Source organism: Lepidochelys kempii, chromosome 8 (assembly GCF_965140265.1).
Source record: "Lepidochelys kempii isolate rLepKem1 chromosome 8, rLepKem1.hap2, whole genome shotgun sequence".
Classification (NCBI taxonomy): Eukaryota; Metazoa; Chordata; order Testudines; family Cheloniidae; genus Lepidochelys; species Lepidochelys kempii.
The window spans coordinates 42,397,074-42,416,912 of record NC_133263.1 but is presented as its reverse complement, the minus strand read 5'-3'; the positions used below and the strand labels follow the sequence as shown (position 1 = coordinate 42,416,912).

The 19,839-nt window shown below is 52.2% G+C and overlaps 1 protein-coding gene across 3 annotated transcripts in view; it reads left to right on the top strand.

Moving 5' to 3' along the window:
* The first annotated feature begins 816 nt into the window (after positions 1–816).
* UHMK1 (U2AF homology motif kinase 1) overlaps positions 817–19,839 on the top strand; it is a 37,752-nt gene continuing 18,729 nt past the window's right edge. For all 3 annotated transcript variants that reach the window (XM_073356226.1, XM_073356227.1, XM_073356224.1), the window contains exons 1-5: positions 817–1,095; positions 5,665–5,957; positions 9,487–9,678; positions 11,926–12,020; positions 13,253–13,329. In XM_073356226.1, the coding sequence (XP_073212327.1) occupies positions 852–1,095; positions 5,665–5,957; positions 9,487–9,678; positions 11,926–12,020; positions 13,253–13,329 (901 nt within the window). In that variant the 5' untranslated portion in view covers positions 817–851. The remainder of the gene's footprint in view (positions 1,096–5,664; positions 5,958–9,486; positions 9,679–11,925; positions 12,021–13,252; positions 13,330–19,839) is intronic.

Here is a 19,839-nt window from a genome sequence, read left to right as displayed (position 1 = left end):
GGCAGTTGAGGCGGGGGGGGGGGTTGGATAGAGGGCAGGGCAGTTGGGGGAGGGGGGCGGGGGGGGTTGGATAAAGGGCAGGGCAGTTGGGGGAGGGAGGGGGTTGGATAGAGGGCAGGGCAGTTGAGGCGGGGGGGGTTGGATAGAGGGCAGGGCAGTTGGGGGAGGGAGGGGGTTGGATAAAGGGCAGGGCAGTTGAGGCGGGGGGGGTTGGATAGAGGGCAGGGCAGTTGGGGGAGGGGGCGGGGGGGGTTGGATAAAGGGCAGGGCAGTTGGGGGAGGGAGGGGGTTGGATAGAGGGCAGGGCAGTTGGGGGAGGGAGGGGGTTGGATAGAGGGCAGGGCAGTTGGGGGAGGGAGGGGGTTGGATAGAGGGCAGGGCAGTTGAGGCGGGGGGGTTGGATAGAGGGCAGGGCAGTTGGGGGAGGGGGCGTGGATGGGGTCGGGGCAGTCAGGAAGGAGGGGTGGTTGGATGGGGCGCGGGGGGCCCTCAGGGGACGGGGGGTCGGATGGGGCAGGAGTCCCAGGGGGGCCGTCAGGGAGCAAGAAGCGGAAGCGTCGGACAGGAGGCGAGGCCGGGGCCCTGCCCTCTATCCGACTCCCAGCCCCTTGCCCCCTAGCCGGCCCTCCATACAATTCTGGAAACCCGATCTGGCCCTCAGGCCAAACAGCCTGCGCCAGCCGGCAGCCTGCGCGCTCCGAGGAGGGCGCGCGGGGCCCCGTGGGAGGTATCGAGAGGGTCCGAAAGGGGGCGGGGCCAGTGGGCGGAGTCCTGGGGGCGGGGCCAGGGCGGCAGGGCTGGTCCTGTGGCGGGGGCGGAGTTCCGGCTCGTTCCCGGCGGGCGCTGAGGCGATGGCCGGGGTCCCGCTGCTGGAGGCGCTGGGCCGCCTGTGGCAGGTGCAGGCCCAGCTCGGCAGCGGCGCCTCCGCCTCCGTCTTCCGCGTGCGCTGCTGCGGGGACCCGCGCGCCCCGCTCGGCGCCGTCAAGGAGTTTGTGCCTCCGGCGCGGCCCGGGCCTGCCGCCCGCAGCGCCCCGGAGTACGGCTTCGGCAAGGAGCGCGCCGCGCTGGAGCAGCTGCGGGGCCACCGCAACATCGGTAACGGGATCCCCCCTCCCCCCGCAGCATCGGTAACGGGATCCTTCCCCCCCCACACACACACACACATCCTCCGCAGCATCGGAAACGGGACCCCCCACCCTACCCCACCGCAGCATCGGAAACGGGATCCCTACCCCCCCCCCACACACACACACACACCTCACCACAGCATCGGAAACGGGACCCCCCACCCTACCCCACCGCAGCATCGGAAACGGGATCCCTACCCCCCCACACACACACACACACCTCACCACAGCATCGGTAACGGGACCCCCCCCACCCTACCCCGTCCATCACAGCACTGGTAACAGGATCCCGCCACCGCAGCATCGGTAACGGGATCCTCCTGCAACATCGGTAACGGGACAGCCCCACATAGGTAATGGGACCCCCTAACCTACCCCATCCATTGCAGCATCGGTAACGGGATCCCCCCCTGCAACATTGGTAACGAGACCCCCCCATCCTACCCCCTGCAACATCGGTAACAGAATCCCTACCCCACTACCTCCCACAGCATCGGTAACGGGATCCCCCATCCTACTCCCCCCACTGCAGCATCGGTAACGGGATCCCCCATCCTACTCCCCCCACTGCAAGATCCATAAGAGGACCCCCCCCACCGCAGCATCGGTAACGGGATCCCCCCAACCTACCCCCCCACTGCAACATCGGTAACGGGACCTTCCCGCCCACCCCCTCAACATCAGTAACGGGTTTTGCTGAGACAAGCCCCACACTCCCCCAGCAACACCAGTAACCAGGTTCACCCTGAACTCTCTGGCCATGACCCCTGAGTAACTGGGATTGGAACAGGACCCCCATGCAGCACAGGTAACCAGGACCCCGGCATTCCTCTCCCAGGCCAGCCCCCCCCCCCACATACACACATCAGTAATCAGGACCCCCAGCACTCCCTACAAGCCAGGCCTCCCTGATCATGACCCTTTCCACAACATCCGTAACCAGGATCCCCCACGCAACATGGATAACCAGGACCTCCTCAGACCGGGACCCCACTCATGGCAACCAGGACCAGCTGGGGCCTCCCGCATCCCTGGACTCTCCTGCAACATTTGTAACCAGGTCCCTCCCTGCATCCCACAACCTGGACCCCGCCCTTATACTCCCCCACCCCAGTAACTGGGACCGGATAGGACCACTTCTCCTAATCCCCACAACATCCAGGATTCTACCATTGACCTCCTGGCCAGCACCCCACCCACACCCCCCATACTTCCATCCCCACAACTTCAGTTACTGGGCTCAGACCCATCCCCCAGTACCTCCAGCTGGGACCCTATGCAGAATTGGTAATCAGAAACCCTGCTAGTCCCCTGGGCTAAAACTCTCTTGGGCCCACTACTTCCACCCCCAGTAACCAGGACAGGGCTGGGACAGGACCCCCTTTTCCTCCCCCACAACATCAGTGATCAGGATTCAGGACCCCTGCATGCCAATCCCCCCAGAACACTGCTAACTGTGGTACCCCACCCTCCAGGACAGAACCCCCTGTCCCGACTGCAATATCAGTAACTGGGGTACCTGCTGCTTTGTGGACCCGAACCCCACAGGCCTACCACAGCATCAGTAACCGGGATCCACCAACCCCACTCCACAACAGTAGTAACGGGGACCGTTTCAGCCCTGGCCCCCCTCTTCCTGCATCCCCATTGCATCAGTAACCGGGACCCTGGCCCCCCTCTCCCTGCCCCTCCACAGCATCAGTAATGGGGACCCTGGCCTATGCCAGCCCTGGTCCCCGTCTTCCTGCCCCCACTGCCCACAGCATGTAATGGGGACCCTGGCCCCTGCTAGCCCTGGCTCCCCTCTCTCTGCCCACCCCACGGCATCAGTGATGGGGACCTGGCCCCTGCCAGCCCTGCCCTTCCCCCTGCACCACCACAGCACATCCTTCTCTCCACATGCTGCAACATCAGTAACTGGGCCAGTCCAACTGGGCTGGAACCCACACCACCGTATCGGTGACAGGGCCAGTACCCCCACCAAGCCTGGCCCCCTCCCCATAACATCAGGGACTATGACCCTTCAACAGCATTGGTAACTAGGACCGCCTCCCTCACCAGCTCACAACCCCGTACTGCCAGGCCAGCGGCGCTCTATCTCCAGCTATAATGTCAGTAATTGGAACAGAACCCCTCTTACTGCATCATGAGGTAACTGGGACCCCCTACATGGACTGGGACCTCCCCAAGATAGAGACTGCCACTCCCCCACTGCAAAATGGGCAACCAAGAGTCGTCCGTCCGTCGTGTCCCCCCCTCCCCCCCCGGTCCCGTCCCCCTCCGGTCTTTGATCCTTCACTGCAGTATCAGGAGCCAGGACCCTACTGCTCTGGGACAGAGATCTCCCCCACTATAGCAACACAAGTAACCCAGACCCCCTCCATTCCCTGGGATCTCTCACCAAGCCGAGACATACCCCAACTGCAGCATCAAGAGCCAGGACCCCTCGACAGCAATGACAGGGACCCTGGCTCCCCCTCACCCCTGGCCTGGCCATGCTTCCCATCCCCCTCCACAGTGCTGGTAACTGGGACCTCCCGCAGACTGTGTTAGGGGCCCATAGCCCCTCTCTCCCAGCAACATCTATAACCGAAACTCTCCTGAGCCAGGATGGAGACTCCACCATCCCTGCCCCAGCGACATCCTGTTGGGGCCCCCACTGCAACATTGGAAATGGGCTGGGACCCCTTCCTTGGGAACTGGATATATGCGCTCCCCATGGCAGCCTGAGGAACTGTGCCAGGGTCACCCCCTAGGGCTACCGACCAGCTCCCTGCAGCACTAGGCATGGGAACTCCCTCTGCACAACTCCGCCACTGCAGCAGTGGTAATCAGGTCAGACCAAGGACAGGCCACCCCACAACCTCCAGTTACTGGCCCCAGCTCTCCATGTGGGCGGGCTGTGCTTTGGGCCAGGGTGGGAGCTGGAGCTGGTGGGCACTTCGTACCCTCCTGTGTTCTACGGCTTTTCTTCCTGCAGCATCTGGCAGATTGATGTGGAGGAGGGTCTGCCCTGACACTAGGTGCCACCTATATGGCTGCTGCAGGCTGCTATGCCCTGCCTCCCTGTGCTGGGTGGGGGAAGGGAAGAGTGCTGAAGTGTGCATCCAACCATTGGTAGAACCAGTAGGAGTTTTGAATAATCTGCTGGCTCCTTGCTTGGAGTCCAAAGTGCAACTGTAGCAAGAAAAGGGTTAGCAGGCTGGCTCTGTATACTCCCAAACCAGCCCATTCCCTCTTCCCCTCCCAGCCATGGCAGGGCAGGTGTCCTGTGTGGGGAGAGGCAGGCATCAGAGGACTGTTTGTACTGGGGGTTTTCCAGGTCCAGCTGAGCTGCCCTCAGACCAGGCGGGAGCTGTGCTGCAAAGCAGGTTTGAATTAAAAGGATGGTAATCCAAGTCTGCATGACAGCTCTAGGGATCCACCACCAAGCCACTTGCCCAGGGCGGGAGGTGCTCAAACACTGTGGAGCATGGAGGGGAGCCTGATCCTTGTGAGTAGAATGAAAAGCTGTTGGTCTGTGGCGCCCTGAGCCCATCCCTGCGTCTCCTGCACATTCAGCCACGTGCTTGGAGCCCACAGGGTCGTGCTCCAGTGTGGGAATGACAAGGTTGGGGCGGTGTGGAACCATGTGTGCGGAAGAGGGCCTCTCCCTCTCTTCCCCCACAGCCCCATGCAGAGTCGCACCTCATCCCAGCAGCACCTCCCGCAGTTGCACATGTGGGCAGTACAACTGGGAGAATATGGAATGTCTTAGCTAGGTGCTTCACTGGAATATGTCTGCCTCAGGGTCTGCTTCTGCTCTTTGGGCCCCCCCCCCACCCTTTCCTGCTCTTGTTGTGTTCCCCTGCTGCTTGGAGGCCTTCTCTCCTGGGCATGCTGCCTAGCCACCCAAGCCTCTCCTCAGACAGGCTGGGGGACTGCCCCAGCCCCTTCTTTACCGGCCATTCCTCTGCCCACTAGGCATGGTGCCCCCCCGCTTCCCCAGGCTTGCAGGCTTCTCTGCAATGAGGCTGCGTTTGAGTAACCATGCTCCTGGTAGGTTACACCTTCAATCGGTCATTGAGTCTCTTGACTTAACTGTTTACTGTAGCTCCTAGAGGCCCAGCTCCCATTAGGGCTGGTGCTACACAGACACATAGTGAGAAACCTTTCCCAGAAAGCTTACAGTGGGAATGGACATGATGGGGGGAGAAATGCATAATTGGCCCTTTTCTACAGATGGGAAACTGAGACTCTGGCTAGACTAAGTGACTTGCCCAAGGTCACGCAATCTGGCTTAGTCCAGTGCCTTAACCATAAGGTGACTCTTCCCTCCCCAGTAACCCATTCCAGACAGCTGCAGAGAGCCCTCTCACAGACAGCGCCATTCTAACTGTGTTGGGATTTGGAACTTACAATGGGACGCGCTCTGACGCACGTTCTATGCTTTCAGCCTCTGTACGCTCCCTCACTGATCTAAAGGGAAGCGGAACGGGTATGATGCACAACTCGGAGTCACTTTGAATTCACCAGCTTTGCCCTTGTCTGATTCCAGTGACGCTGTACGGTGTGTTCACCAACCACTTCTCTGCGAATGGCCCTTCTCGCTGCCTCCTGCTGGAGCTGCTGGACATCAGCGTGTCAGAGCTGCTTCTCTACTCCAGCCATCAGGGCTGCTCCATGTGGATGATCCAGCACTGTGCCCGTGATGTGCTAGAGGCCCTGTCTTTCCTTCACCACAAAGGCTATGTTCATGCAGACCTCAAGCCACGCAACATCCTTTGGAGCGCAGAGGAGGAGTGCTTTAAACTCATTGACTTTGGGCTTAGCTTCAAAGAGGGGAATCAGGTTTGGAACGCTGTTTATAGGAGCGCTTAATTCTGTTTCACGTCACTGTGCTGTGCTCCTGCCAACTCTCTGCAGCTATGTGGATTTGCTTGGCTGGGAACATTGAGGGGACGGTGACTCTTTAGGGGTTACCCGTCTCTGTGGATCATTACTGGGCCAATGGTCCAGTTCAGTAGGAATGTAGGGATTGCAGACCCAGTCGGACCAGTGGTCCATATTGTGACCGATAACCAGATGCTTCAGAGGAAGGTGCAGCTAGGAAGTAGTCGGTCCCTAGGGTCAGTTTCTTCCTAAGCCCAGATAGCTAGTGCCTGGCCTATGCCCTGGAACATGAGCTTGTATCTCGTCTAACAGAATGCAGATGTTCCCATTATCCATGTAAATGTCTAATCCTTCTCTTGATCTTAGTCTTTTGATACCTCGTGGCTGTATATTCCTCAGGGTGATTAAACATTGGGTTTAAATGCCCTTTTTAAGTGTGTTGCTTTTCAGTTTCACTGACAGTCCCTTGTTCTTGTATTGTGCAAGAGGGTAAATGAGCGCACAAATATACAGGCTCTCCTCTAGCATTCATTATAGGCACTGACTCTGTGGGTGTTCCAGGGCTGGAGCACCCCCGGGGAAAAATTGGTGCATGTGCTGCACTCCCCGGCAGCTCCCCGCCCCAGCTCGCCTCCGCTCTGCCTCCTCCCCTGAGCGCGCCGCTGCGTCCTGCTTCTCCCCCTCTCTCCCAGCGCTTGCACTGTAAAACAGCTGTTTCGCGTGGCAAGTGCTGGGAAGGAGGCGGGAGGAGGAGGAATGCGGTGCGCTGGGGGAAGAGGCGGGGCTGGAGTGTGGATTTGGGGAGGGGCCTAATAAGGGCAGTGAGGGGGTGGAGTCGGGGCAGGGCTGGGGCGGGGGGGTGCAAGCACCCACTGGCACCAACGAAAGTTTGTGCCTGTGACGACCATTACCTATGTCCCTTCTTATTCACCTCTTCCTTAACAACCTTCATCTTTTCAGTCTCTCCTATGAAAATCTCACTGTCACTCAGTTTTCACCCATCTTTTGACCTCTTTCTGCTATGTTCCTTCCAAGATAGGGTGATGCTATTAATGAATCCTTGTGTTCTGTTTGATCTTTTGACTGCCGCTTCACATAGAGCAGATTTTCATTGAGCTCTCTGCAAGGATGCCCTGGTTCCTTTTCCATATGACTAGCGTTAATACGGAGCCCGCCCACCCCTGCCCCCAGTGTATGGGCAGTTCAGATTATTTATCCTGATGTGCACTACTATGCATTTATCAACACTGACTCATCTGCAACCATGCAGCCTCCATTCAGCCAGCTCTGTTAGACCCTGTTTGGTGCTTCAGGCTTTACGTGTCTCAGCTAACTTAAACCATGCTGTCATCTGTAAATCTTGTCCTCTTCCTGGGCAGCCCCTTTTCTGGACCATTCATGTGTTAAACAGCACTAGTCCTCCTAAGAAGCTGTAGAACACCTCACTGTTAACATATGACACTAATTTACCTTTCATCCAGGACTACTTAGCTTCCTTAATAGCCTCCTCTGAGGGGTCTATCAGAGGGGTTTTGAAGTCCAGATCGCCTGTCAGCTGGTTCTCATTCATCCACGGTGTGGCTGACACCCACTAAGAATTGAAGTAGACAAGACGGGCATGATATTCTTTTTCAGAAGTGGTGCTGGTTTGTCCCTGTTGTATCCTGTTCATCTAGATGTTCTATGATTCAGCTATTTCAACCACTTGGCCTGATACTGAAAGCAAGGCTCACTGGTCTGTGATTGCCAAGGTCATCCATTTGATTTGCTACCTTTGAGCTCTCTGGTACAGTAGCTGATTTTAATGAGCATATTTTAGTTAGCGGCATGGCCAATCTGCTCTGAAGTGCTTTCGGGACCTGTGGCTGTGTCCCATGCTGTGCTAGTGACTTGTTACTCTGCCTAGCAGAATGTGTTGAGGTTTTCCTGTCCTTGTCTGTTTGCTGTGCTAATTCCCTCTTAACCATCTTAATTCGCTTCTTGTATTTGGGCCTTTCTGTTGAGCTGGATTTCCTGGTTTTGGGAGCCATCCAGGCTGACCTGAATAACCTTAAGTCTTGCCATGGAAACAGACTGAAGCTGGCTTGTCCTCTTTCCACCGTTGTTTATGTGCGTAAATGCCTTCTGTGACCACTAGGACTGCTTGTCTGTGATTTTTAATTTCCTCACTTCTGACTCTTGGGCCTTTTTGACAAGATTCTCCTCTTTTAAATAAAAATATCTCTTTCTATCACTTAAAGCTAGGGGGTGCTCGTCTTTTGGAGAGGTTCTCTGGTAAAATGAGGTCTTGACCACTTGTGGTTACCAGCAATCTTGGCTCTTCCCGATGGCAGGGGTGGCTAAATTCCAGATTTGGGGATTATATTTGTCCTATGTCCTCTTGGTTTTAGCTAGCCACTGTTCTCTTTCTGCCCTAAGATGCTGTTTAGTTGGGTGGTTAAACCTCGGCTGTGTTTTGCTTCAAACCTGTCTGCACTTAGTGGTGGGTGAAGAGATCCTTTTATACAGCTCATATGTCAGTTTGAAGTTTACAAGGCACTTTGTGAGAATAAATCTGCAAGAGATGTACAGTCAACTAGTTGAATTGAAATGAATTCTCTTTGAATGGGTTCCTGGTAAGGTTGGCTGGCTCCACGCTTTGCCTGGAGAATTTAGTTTCAAACTCCTCTCTTCTGCTGTAATGCCCTGGCTTGCCTCTAAAACGATGCTCCTGAGCAGCCCTATAAAAGCAAGGAGGTATTTAGTTTATTTCCTCTGCTGCTACCTCTCTTTTCTTTGAACAGGTAGCCTATAGGCATTTTACTTTCTCTTCAGTAGCAAAAAGTGGAGCTTTCGCTGCTGAGCGGGAATTGATTGCTACAGATTTTTCTGACTGCGGGGAAGAGGAGAGGTGGGGGGAAAGTATATTTAAGTTCCCTGCCTGCATATTACAGATGTCTGTTTAATATTTTAAAGCTAAATCCTAGTATTTGAACAGAAGTCTTTATCAATCCTCTCTGCTCTATGACTTAAGCTGATCGTGAGCTAGGCCCAGAAGTCCTCCCTGTGCTTTTCTATTAGCTTTTGGAGGAGCATTATGCGGACTTGACACCTTACTCTGAAGCATCTAGAATTCTCCCTGGCAAGAGACTTGATACCTGTTCAGATGGTCATTGAGCTGGTCTAGGATGACACTGTTTGCATTGATATTGGTGCTCTGCCTTTCACTTTCATCTCCAATAGAAATCATTCATGTGAAAATGAGCCACTAGTTTTCTTACTGAGAGGTGGTTCTCTTTTCAAGTGTCTCACCAAACTGCTGGCTGGGCTACCAAAACAGACTGAACTTTCTAAACTTGGCTGGCTGTTTAACACCTGGAGATTTAGCAAGTTTTTGTTAAGCTGCCTTTCTGGAAAGGAATCTGGAAGCTGGTATAAAGGGGCAGGGGCGAGTGATTGGGGAATTGACTGAATCCTGGTTCTATAGCATATGTTTGATTTTCCTTAGGATGTGAAATACATTCAGACAGACGGCTATCGGGCTCCAGAGGCAGAGCTGCAGAACTGCCTGGCTCAGGCGGGGCTCCAGAGTGAAACAGAATGTACCTCTGCTGTAGATCTGTGGAGTCTAGGAATTGTTTTACTGGAAATGTTCTCAGGAATGAAACTGAAACATACTGTCCAATCTCAGGAATGGAAGGTGAGAAAAAACTGCTCTTTGGATCCCCAAATCCAGGGGTCATTGTTCATGCTGGAGGAGCTTGTGTTTCCTTGTTTTATCCTGCTTATATGATGCTATTCCCAATGCCCAGAAAATGCACTGGAACCGTCCCTTTAGTTCTTTCTTCAGCCTTCTTGGGAGTTGCTGTTCTGGAGCACTAAAATTGCACCTGTCCACAGGATGGGGATGTCTTTTTGGGACCTGAATTCGCACTGTGGGACGGGTGAAATGCTGAGGCTCCAGGACTGTGTTGGAAGCCTAGGGTCTTGTCTAAACTGCAGAATTTTGTTGCCAAAAGGCAGCTTTTGGCAACTAAACAGCAAAGGTGTACACACTGCAATGCCACTTTTGGCAACAAAACTCTTCAGTTTTGGTGACAAAACCAAACCACTTGGACGAAAGGCAGAGAGCTTTTTGTGGCAAACTTAAAGCAACAAAGCGTCAGTGTAGATGCTGCTGTTCATTATATCACCCGAACTAGCTTCCCCCAGTATCCCACAATGCCCGCTGTGACTGCTCTGTTCACTATTTTGAACTCAACTGCTGTACAGGCATGCACCCCTCCCTTTTCAAAACTACAGGAAGTTCTGACAGCTGAGCATGCCTGCAACAAAGAGAAAATTATTAACATAGAATGCTGCTGTCTCCCACACTACACACAGAGGCAGGGGCGTGTGTGTGCGTGCATGTGAGAGAAAGAGACTGCTGTGAAGAGCCAGGGAGGGAGACGAGGGCTGATGTCGGGGATGTCCCCCTGCATCAGGACTGGTTGCTTCCGGCAGCTGTCTGAACTTACACACCCTGTCACACACTGCCCCCCTACCCACAGACACATTTCAGTTGAAAAGCGGCTGCCAATCTAGTAGGATGCCCAAGGAACCTGCATCATATGATGCTGTACCTACCCCAGGAGGCATTGCAAACCCTTCCCAAAGCACCCTGCAGCCAGTTGCACAGAGGGATAGCTACCCACAGTGCGCTGCTCTGTGTCAATGCAAGAGCTGCTAGTGTGGATGCGCTCCACTGACACAAGGAGCATAGTCTGGATATGCAACAGCAGCTTAATTAGAGTGGCATCACTTTTGTCGACAAAACTCAGTAGTGTATACTTAGCCTACATCTTAGCTCTGTTTGTAAGACTGCCAGCTTTGGTGTAACACCAGAATGGAAAATGAAATAGATCAGTTAAGTTTCTGCCAACTAGTTCAGTGGCATGGTGACAAAGCAGTAACTTCCTCTGGCTTTTAGTGCGACTCTCACAATGTAGGGCTGTTTATTAACTCTAGAAGTGTGCTGAGGATGGGAGAGGGCTGCAAGGCATGTCTGACTGACTCCACATTTCTGCTCTGAAATGGTCACTTTTATTTCCAGCTCCTCTCTTGGCAGTAGGCATCAGTCAGAAAGACTCCCAGTAAAGAACTGAAAAATGTGTCACAGATGGTGAAATAAGCCCTTCCCTGTGAAATCTGATCTCCCCGTGCCACTGGAAGCGTCCCAGCTGGAGGCTCCTAACTGCTAGTCCAGGCTGGCCTGGGAAGGGACAGGACTTGGTCCTTCCCCTGCACAGCTTCTCTCAGTGGGGAGATCAGACCTACCTCCAAAGGCAGCACAGAAGTGTGTGTGGTACACCCTCACTTCTGTGCTGCAGCAGCCGTGTAGCTGGACTCGGGGCTTCCACCCCCCGTGGCTCAGCGTGCTGGTGCTTGCCCCCCTCCCTTTGGCTCATGGTGCCCAAATTGGCCAGGACCCATGCTTTAATCCGCGACTGGCCAGTGCTAGCCTCTAGTAGCCCCTGGCTGGGGTGCTCCCACTAGCACAGGGAGATCAGACTTGCCTCCACTTTTGGGAGCCTCCTCCTGCTGCAGGAACCCCTGGGGCTGCTGCCTTCAAAGCCCAGCTCTGCAGGTAGCACAGAAGTGAGGGTGGCAATCCTATGACCTTCCTACAACAGCTTTGCGACAACCCCTCCCCACCCCCCCTACCCTCCCGATCCCCTTTTAGGTCGGGACCCCCATGGTTACAACAACAAGAAATTTCAGATATAAACTTCTGAAATTGTGAAATTGACCAATTTTAAAACCCTCTAACCATGAAATTGACCAAAATGGACCATGAATTTGGTAGGCCTCTACCCATAGGAAATGCCTCCTCAGTCTCCAGTGTTTTGGTGAATGTTCACCCCAGGATTTTATTTTTCTTCTAACCCTGGCTGCCTTTGCTTTCCAGACAAACAGTTCTGCCATCATTGATCACATTTTTGCCAGTGAAGGTGTGGTAAATTCAGCCATCCCAGCCTATCACCTCAGAGACCTTATCAAGAGGTATATTGCAAATAGCAAATGTGTTACATGTTACTCTGAGGCACATGTATGCTGATCCAAGCAGTACTGTTCTTCTTGTAAGGGTTTGTCTTGCATTCAGATACCGAGGAGCCTTGCAGTGCTCGCCTAGGCTACCTGCTCTCCTGAAACTTTCCCCCTGTTGTGCTGGCAGTGCAGCTCCAGGAGTGCCTGACTCCTTGTATTCTAACTACTGTGTGAGCAGGGCTGCACAAGTGAGTGCAGAGAACATTGGTGGCCTGCCTATACTAGCACTCCCATTGTTGCCATCCAGGAAGTGGGATGATGGGGAACTGGTATAAAAATATTGATGGTGATGAGGCTTTGGCAGCATTTCTTTAAGCCAGTAGATGAAACATGTTTGGAAAAATGCCTTCCCCCTGTGATGTCAGTAAGGTCCAAATAGGAGCATCTGCATATCCTAAGTCAGTAGAGGAGAGGGCTCAGCGCTGCTGCTGCTCAGATATTTCCCAAGTAACAGCAGAGTAAATGAATAACTCTAGCAGCAAAGAAACTGACTTGACCACCTGGTGGGCTGCAATAGAGCTCCAGTCATGTCACTTAGCTGCTGCTCAGAGCTTCCCCCACTAGCAGCAGGGGAGTCAGAACTCCCATGGGGAAGAGGACATAAATATGGAGGCTGGGAGAGGGGATGGAAGTTTGTCCCTGAGCATCCAGTGTTGTGAGCCCCAATGATCACAGCTTTCCAAGGAGGTTCTAGGTCACCGTGGCACAGTCGCCTGCCATCCCATAAATGGGAATATGCAGAGGCTTTTCAGAGACCAGCCATCTCACTGTGAAAGGGTAGACTCTGGAGCAGCCATAGGGCTGCATCTGTAGGAGAATATTCGATCATGGACCTGTAGCTAGAAATGGTTATAACTGATTATATAAATGAAACCACTCATCAGCGTGGGCCTGTGCTAAAATCTAAGTGTCACTTTCCAAACTCAATTTTGGTAGAGGAGTCTGGAAAAGTTACTCACCAAACATTCCTGTAAGAAGCCCTTTAAGGGGCTTGTAACACCTAAATTCTCACTCTATGGACAAAAGAAAATGCACAGAAATCCAAAGTGTGTGAGTGTTGTAAGGGGGAAGACATGCTGTGGGGTTTGTATGTGAGGTTCTAGCCTCACTTGAAATGCAGATCTCATCACTGCCTTTACTGTGGGGCTGCTGTGTGCAAAAACTTAACATCTCCCTTTGTCTTCTAGCATGCTTCACGGCGACCAAGCAAAAAGAGCCACTGCTGCAAAGGCTCTGTGCAGCCCCTTCTTCAGCATTCCCTTTGGTAAGTTATGTAGTTCCATCCACCTCAAGCTTCTAATATCCAGGGCAAGGAGCCCATGTGTCCAGCTGGAATTGTTTTGCCCCTCAGGTTTTCTTCACTTATTCTCCCTGGGTTGGTCTTTTGTGCCTGATGGCAGCCACCAGTCCTCTGCAACACAGCTGCTTCAAGCTTTGCCCATGCTTCACCCCATGCACAGGGCCCGACCATGGCCTGTCTCCCCAGCTGGAGGCCACAGAGCATTGGTCTCCCTCCAGAAGGGAAGGCAGGCAGGCACTTCTCACTGATTCTGCTTAACTTAAACAAAACCAGCATTTACTGACCATCTTGGGGAACAAAGAAGAAGGGTAACCAGTAATATGTGCCTGTTATGGGTACTATGAAAAGCCCTTTCAGGTAGTCTTGAGCTCTAGATGCCAGGGTAAGCAGATAGGTTACCTTGTTCCCCACTTAGGCCTGTTCTACACTAGTAAATTGGGTCGGTATAACTACATCGCTCGGATGTGAAAATCCACGGCCCCTGAGCAATGCAGTTAAACCAAAATAACCCCGGGCACAGCCGTTAATGGGAGAATTCTCCCACTGTCTTGGAGAGGTGGATTACCTACATCAGTGGGAGAAGCCCTCCCATCAGGGCGTAGGTAATGTCTTTACTGCACTACAGCGGCGCAGTTACAGCGTTTTGAGTGTAGACAAGGCCTGAGTATGAATCTCGGGGCTTTTGAAGCACCGTGGTGGTGGGGAGTAACTGTCTGAGTGTGTGAGCAGTGGGGGGCTGTCTGACTTTGGGCAGGGGGAGGGGGGGCTTCTGACAGTGGTTTCTGTTAGTGCCTCATCAAATTAAGCTTGTTAGCAGCTGAGCAATGTCAATACACTGCTAACTGAAGGCAGCAGTGTGGTCCAGTGGATCAGGCACTAGTGGGAGTCAAGTCCTCCTTCTGGGGACTGCATAGCAAATCACACTGCATGCTGGTGTTGGGGTCACTTTGTTGCTCAGTCAGCACTGCCCCCTCGGATCCAACAGTGTGATTTCCTCTTCAGTTGAAATGGAGAGGCCATCTGCGCCAAATTGCACTCCTGGGTTACAAGCTTCTAGCTGGAGAGAAGTCGGGAACACTCCTGCCTCTTCGGAGTCTTGACCCTCCCCATGTTATGTCCAATTACCCTGCCTCAGCCCCCAGTCCTCCCCCAGTATGTCTGTCAGTGTCTGTGTCCCCCCCGGTCCCCTCCGGAGCTGCACACATGTCTTTGCATTCTGTTGCTTTAACTCTTTAGGCAGCACAGCTGTACCCCTTATTCAATAGTGCCTGTGTAAATTATTAGCAGGTGTGGAGCCTCTCACCTCTGGGCTGGCAAGTGGCTTCTGCTGAGTCTCTGCAGTTTTTCCTGAGCTGCATGAAGTGTGGGGTGGAGAGGCTCACAGAAGAGGAAACTTCTCAAAGCTCTGAGCGGCCTTGGAACATAAGAACTGTCATATTGGGTCAGACCAAAGGTCCATCTAGCCCAGTATCCTGTCTTCTGACAGTGGCCAGTTCCAGGTGCCCCAGAGCGAATGAACAGAGCAGGTAATCATCGAGTGATCCAGTCCCTGTCACCCATTCCCAGCTTCTGGCAAACAGAGCTAGGGACACCATCCCTGACCATCCTGGCTAAAAGCCATTGACAGACCTATCCTCCATGAATTTATCTAGTTCTTTTTGAACCCTGTTATAGTCTTGGCCTTCACAACATCCTCTGGCAAAGAGTTCCACAGGTTGACTGTGCATTGTGTGAAAAAATACTTCCTTTTGTTTGTTTTAAACCTGCTGCCTATTTCATTTGGTGACCCTAGTTCTTGTGTTATGAGAGAGTAAATAACATTTCCTTATTTAATTTCTCCACCTCAGTCATGATTTTATAGATCTCTATCATATCCCCCCTTAATCATCTCTTTTCCAAGCAGAAAAGTCCCAGTCTTATTAATCTCTTCTCATACATTCCATACCCCTAATCCATACCCCTTTTCTGAACCTTTTCCAATTCCAATATATCTTTTTTTGAGATGTGGCGACCACATCTGCATGCAGTATTCAAGATGTGGGCGTACCATGGATTTATAGAGAGGCAATATGATATTTTCTGCCTTATTATCTATATCTTAATGATTCCCAATATTCTGTTCACATTTTTGACTGCCGCTGCATTGAGTGGATATTTTCAGAGAACTATCCACAATGACTCCAAGATCTCTTTCTTGAGTGGTAACAGCTAATTTAGACTCCATCGTTTTATATGTATAGTTGAGATTGTTTTCCAGTGTGCATTACTTTGCATTTATCAACATTGAATTTCATCTGCCATTTTGTTGCCCAGTCACCCAGTTTTGAGAGATCCTTTTGTAGCAATTCACAGTTTTGCTAGTTTTGTATCATCTGCAAATTTTGCCACCTCACTGTTTACCTCTTTTTCCAGATCATTTATGAATATGTTGAATAGGACGGACCCAGTACAGACTCCTGGGGAACCCCCCTATTTACCTCTCTCCTTTCTGAAAACTGACCATTTATTCCTAACTTTTAACCAGCTACCAATCCATAAGAGGACTTTCCCTGTTATCCCATGACAGCTTACCTTGCTTAAAGGCCTTTGGTGAGGGATCTTGTCAAAGGCTTTCTGAAAATCTAAGTACACTCTATACACTGAATCCCCCTTGTCCACATGTTTATTGACCCCCATCAAAGAATTCTTGTAGACCTTGGTAGAACACATTGGTTTATGAGGGCTCAGGCCAGTAGCTTCATTCGAGCCGGCAGCCTTGAGCTGAAGACAGCTGCTCTAGCTGGGCAGTCTCAGTGCCTGGCTGGTTGGGGAGTATGTTAACAACTTTCCTGTTTCGTGAGGGATTTGGGTTTCATTTGAAGTCTTATCTCCCCAGCTAGCTGGGAATGCTCTGCCTGTCAGACTCCTTGAGCCAGGGCCCCTTTCACTTGTAGAGAGTACAACTTCTGCATCTCAGGGTCATTTTTGGCCCTTTCCTGCTGAAAGATAGCGGCAAGCTCTCGATGGCTCTTCTGTCCACCTGCCTCCAAGGGCATTACAGTCAGACTGCGCAACAGTTCTTGAGCCTGGAAGAATGAAGGCATGTGGTGACTCGGGGCTTTGGGAAGGCAAGGAGCTTTGATCATTGACACTAGGGTGTTGTGGTTAAAGCACTGGACTGCGACCCAGAAGATCCAGGTTCGGTTCATGGCTGGCCGAAGGTTTCCTCCGTGACCCTGGGAAAGTCTTGTCATTTTTGTGGCCAGTTCTCCATATGTAAATTGGGCTCATACTTCAGAAGGATAAAGCTATGACTGTTTGCAACACTACAGCACTGGGGCTGTGTAAGACCTAGTGTAGACTCATAGCGTTTTAAGGCAATTAGGACGCTCTGGGCTGCCCACCTGATAACACAGGCCATACAGTTGCGCTAGAGCAGATATTTTAGAAGGCTGTCACTTAGTCATGCTCTAAAGACTCCAAGTGCAGAAGACCCCAGTGTGAGTTGTTCCAATGGCTCAGCCCCCGAGGTGTTTCAAAACCCTTGTTATATTTTCAGTTTGAAATTTGCTGATTTCCATTTCCAGCTGGAGAATCTTGTTCTGCTTTTGTCTGCTAAATTAAAGAACCTGCTGCTCTCAGGAGTCTTCTCCCTACGCAGGGTAGATCTACGCTGCACTGAAAAACCTGCAGCACAGAAGTCTCAGAGCCCAGGTCAACTGACTCGGGCTGCGGGCACACTAGGGCAATCCAACCATGCGGAATGTGGGCAGCCCTGGCTGAGTCTGGATCAGTCACTTCTGACAGTACACTTAATTCTCCTGTTTTGTCTGCGTACACCAGAGACTGTCCCAACGTTTGAGTGAGCTGGAACCTGGACAGAGCTGGCTTAGCGGTGACCGGGCTAAGATCTGAGAGTATCCTGGCAGGGAGAGAGAAGGCGTGCCAGGGGCTGGACAGATAGTGGACTTGCCCAAGCACTAAGCCAGCACTGGAGAGTTCTCATGATGGACATGATGGGCTCTCTGCCCCCTAACCCCCAGGGGCTGCAGGGATGTGGTGTGGCCGCTTCCCGGAGCAGTACGGTGCCATGGAGGTGGCAGTCCCGCGGGCCGGATCCAAAGCCCCAAGGGGCCGGATCTAGCCCACGGGCCATAGTTTGCCCACCCCTGCCATAGGGACTTGCAGACCATGATCCAGTCATCTGCTAACCTTTTCTTCAGTAAACTAGACAACTGTTAAATCGGCTTTCCAGACCGCAGATTATCCTTGTAGCTCTGTTCTGAACTGCTCCATTTTGTAGCATCCTTGTTGAGGTGTGGACACCAGAACTGGATGCAGTATTCCAGTAATCATCTCACCCATGGCTTGGTGCCGTTGAACATGCAGTGGTCCAGGGCTTTTGAATTGTGTCCATGTAGGAAAGACACTGGCACACCAGCTGAGGCCTTCTGGCAGGTTGGCATGTTGGTGCCAAGCAGCAGAGACGCTTCATCACAGCAGTGTTACTGGTCTCTAAAGTGGTGAGCCTCTGGAGAAATGCCCAGGGGCTGAGGTCTGAGCTGTCTTCTGAGACATCTGGTAGCTATCACCATTTAAAGCATCATCCTCACTTCTCCAGTGCTCTGAGGTGCTCACCAGCTGAGGCTTTTATTGTCACAGCAGTGGTACAATGTCCTTTGAAGTGCTGGACAATGGAAGGCAGCACAGATACATCTGACTCTGCATACCAGCCAGGCTGAGCTACAGTAATGACTCAACAGGAGAAGTCAGCTGAGCCCCTAAGAGCCAGGTCACTGCACCCAGCTCTGTCGGATTCTGCTCTCAGATGAGCACGGAAAGCAGAGAGGTAAGGCTTTCCAGCACCAGGAAACAGGCTGCAAGAAATCCACCTTCCCTGAGCCACCACCACATAGGAGCTATGTAAGCTCTCCAGAGGTCTAGGCCAGTGCATATCTCGTTAACAAAGCAACTGAACAGTATTAGCTGGCTAGTGCTAAATAAAAGAACTTGCATCTCCACAGCCTGAGATGCAGAAAAGCAGCACTCCTGCCAACTCTGACCTGCCAGCTCAGCCCTGGGTCCCATTTCAATCAGTGGATAAGTTGCAGCTCTTCACCGTCAAAGCTCCTGGTGCCTGATTCACTGACGTTTTGGACACCATTATGGAGGCAGAGCCTCCTTGGAATGATAGCAGTGGGAGTCCAGGAGGGCATGGTATTGAAAACTTCCCAACAGGAAGAATTGTTGATTTCCTTTGCTTAGCGAAGCACAGATGCTTGCATTCTGGAATTAGGAGTTGCATTCCACAGCATTGTTGAAGGGGCTGCGCATTGTGGGGTCTGCAGGGGCCCCATGTGGGATGAAGCATTGAAGATTTCAACCTGGGAATGTTGTAGGCTTGGTATTTGATGCTTTTGTCCTATTGATGGAGCAGCAGAAGCACCCCTTCCCCACCAAGACCCTGACTCAGGATAGTAGACCAATAAGTTCTTCCATGTCCTGATGCCATGCAGGGTGAAGTTTTAGGAGTATGTGTGTCTATGCTGCCCTGGGTCACTGGCAGAACTCCAGGGGGACCAGCATCTCAACAGTGGGCTCCAGGCACTGTTTTACTCAGTGACCCCTCTGTCTTCTGGGATCACTGTGTGGCTGATAGGTCAGTGCTTCAGATTGTGATTCCTATATTGCAATTCAATTATAGCTTAGTTCCTAGCTCTGCTCCTTGTGACTATCTGGTGGTATTCAAAGCCTTCCTCTGCCTGTTTGCATGGTGTGAGGCGGTGCTGCAGAAGGGAGCATTTATTGGTGCTTTCTCAGGGAGTTAATCTAGAAGATCTCTTGAAGCTTTCACTTTCGACACAGTTGGGTCAGAGCTCCCTACAGTTCAGTTCTTCTGGGAAGTTTCATAGATTCATAGAAGTTGGCTGCACTGGTGACAGACTTGTTATCTATAATCACATTGTGATACCCTCACTCCACAAGTCAGTTCATTGTGCTGGAGCTACCCAAGGGTAGGGCCCTACCAAATTCACAGCCATGAAGTATGCGTCACAGACCATGAAATCTGGTCTTTTGTGTGCTTTTACCCGATACTATAAAGATTTAATGGGGAGAGACCAGCGTTTCTCAAAATGGGGGTCCTGACCCAAAAGGGAGTTGCAGGGGAATCACGGGGTTATTTTAAGGGGTCATGGTATTGCCACCCTTACTTCTGTGCTGCTGCTGGCTGCAATTCTGCCTTCAGAGCTGGGCTCCCGGCCAGCAGCTGCCGCTCTCCAGCTGCTCTGCTCTGAAGGCAGCGCTACCAGCAGCAGTGAAGAAGAGTAGCAGAACTGCAACCTCACCTACAGTAACCTTGTGACGCCCCACCCCCCAAGCACAACTCCTTTTTGGGTCAGGACCCCTACAATTACAACAGCCTGAAATTTCAGATTTAAATAGCTGAAATCATGAAATTTACCGTTTTTAAAATCCTATGACCATGAAATTGAC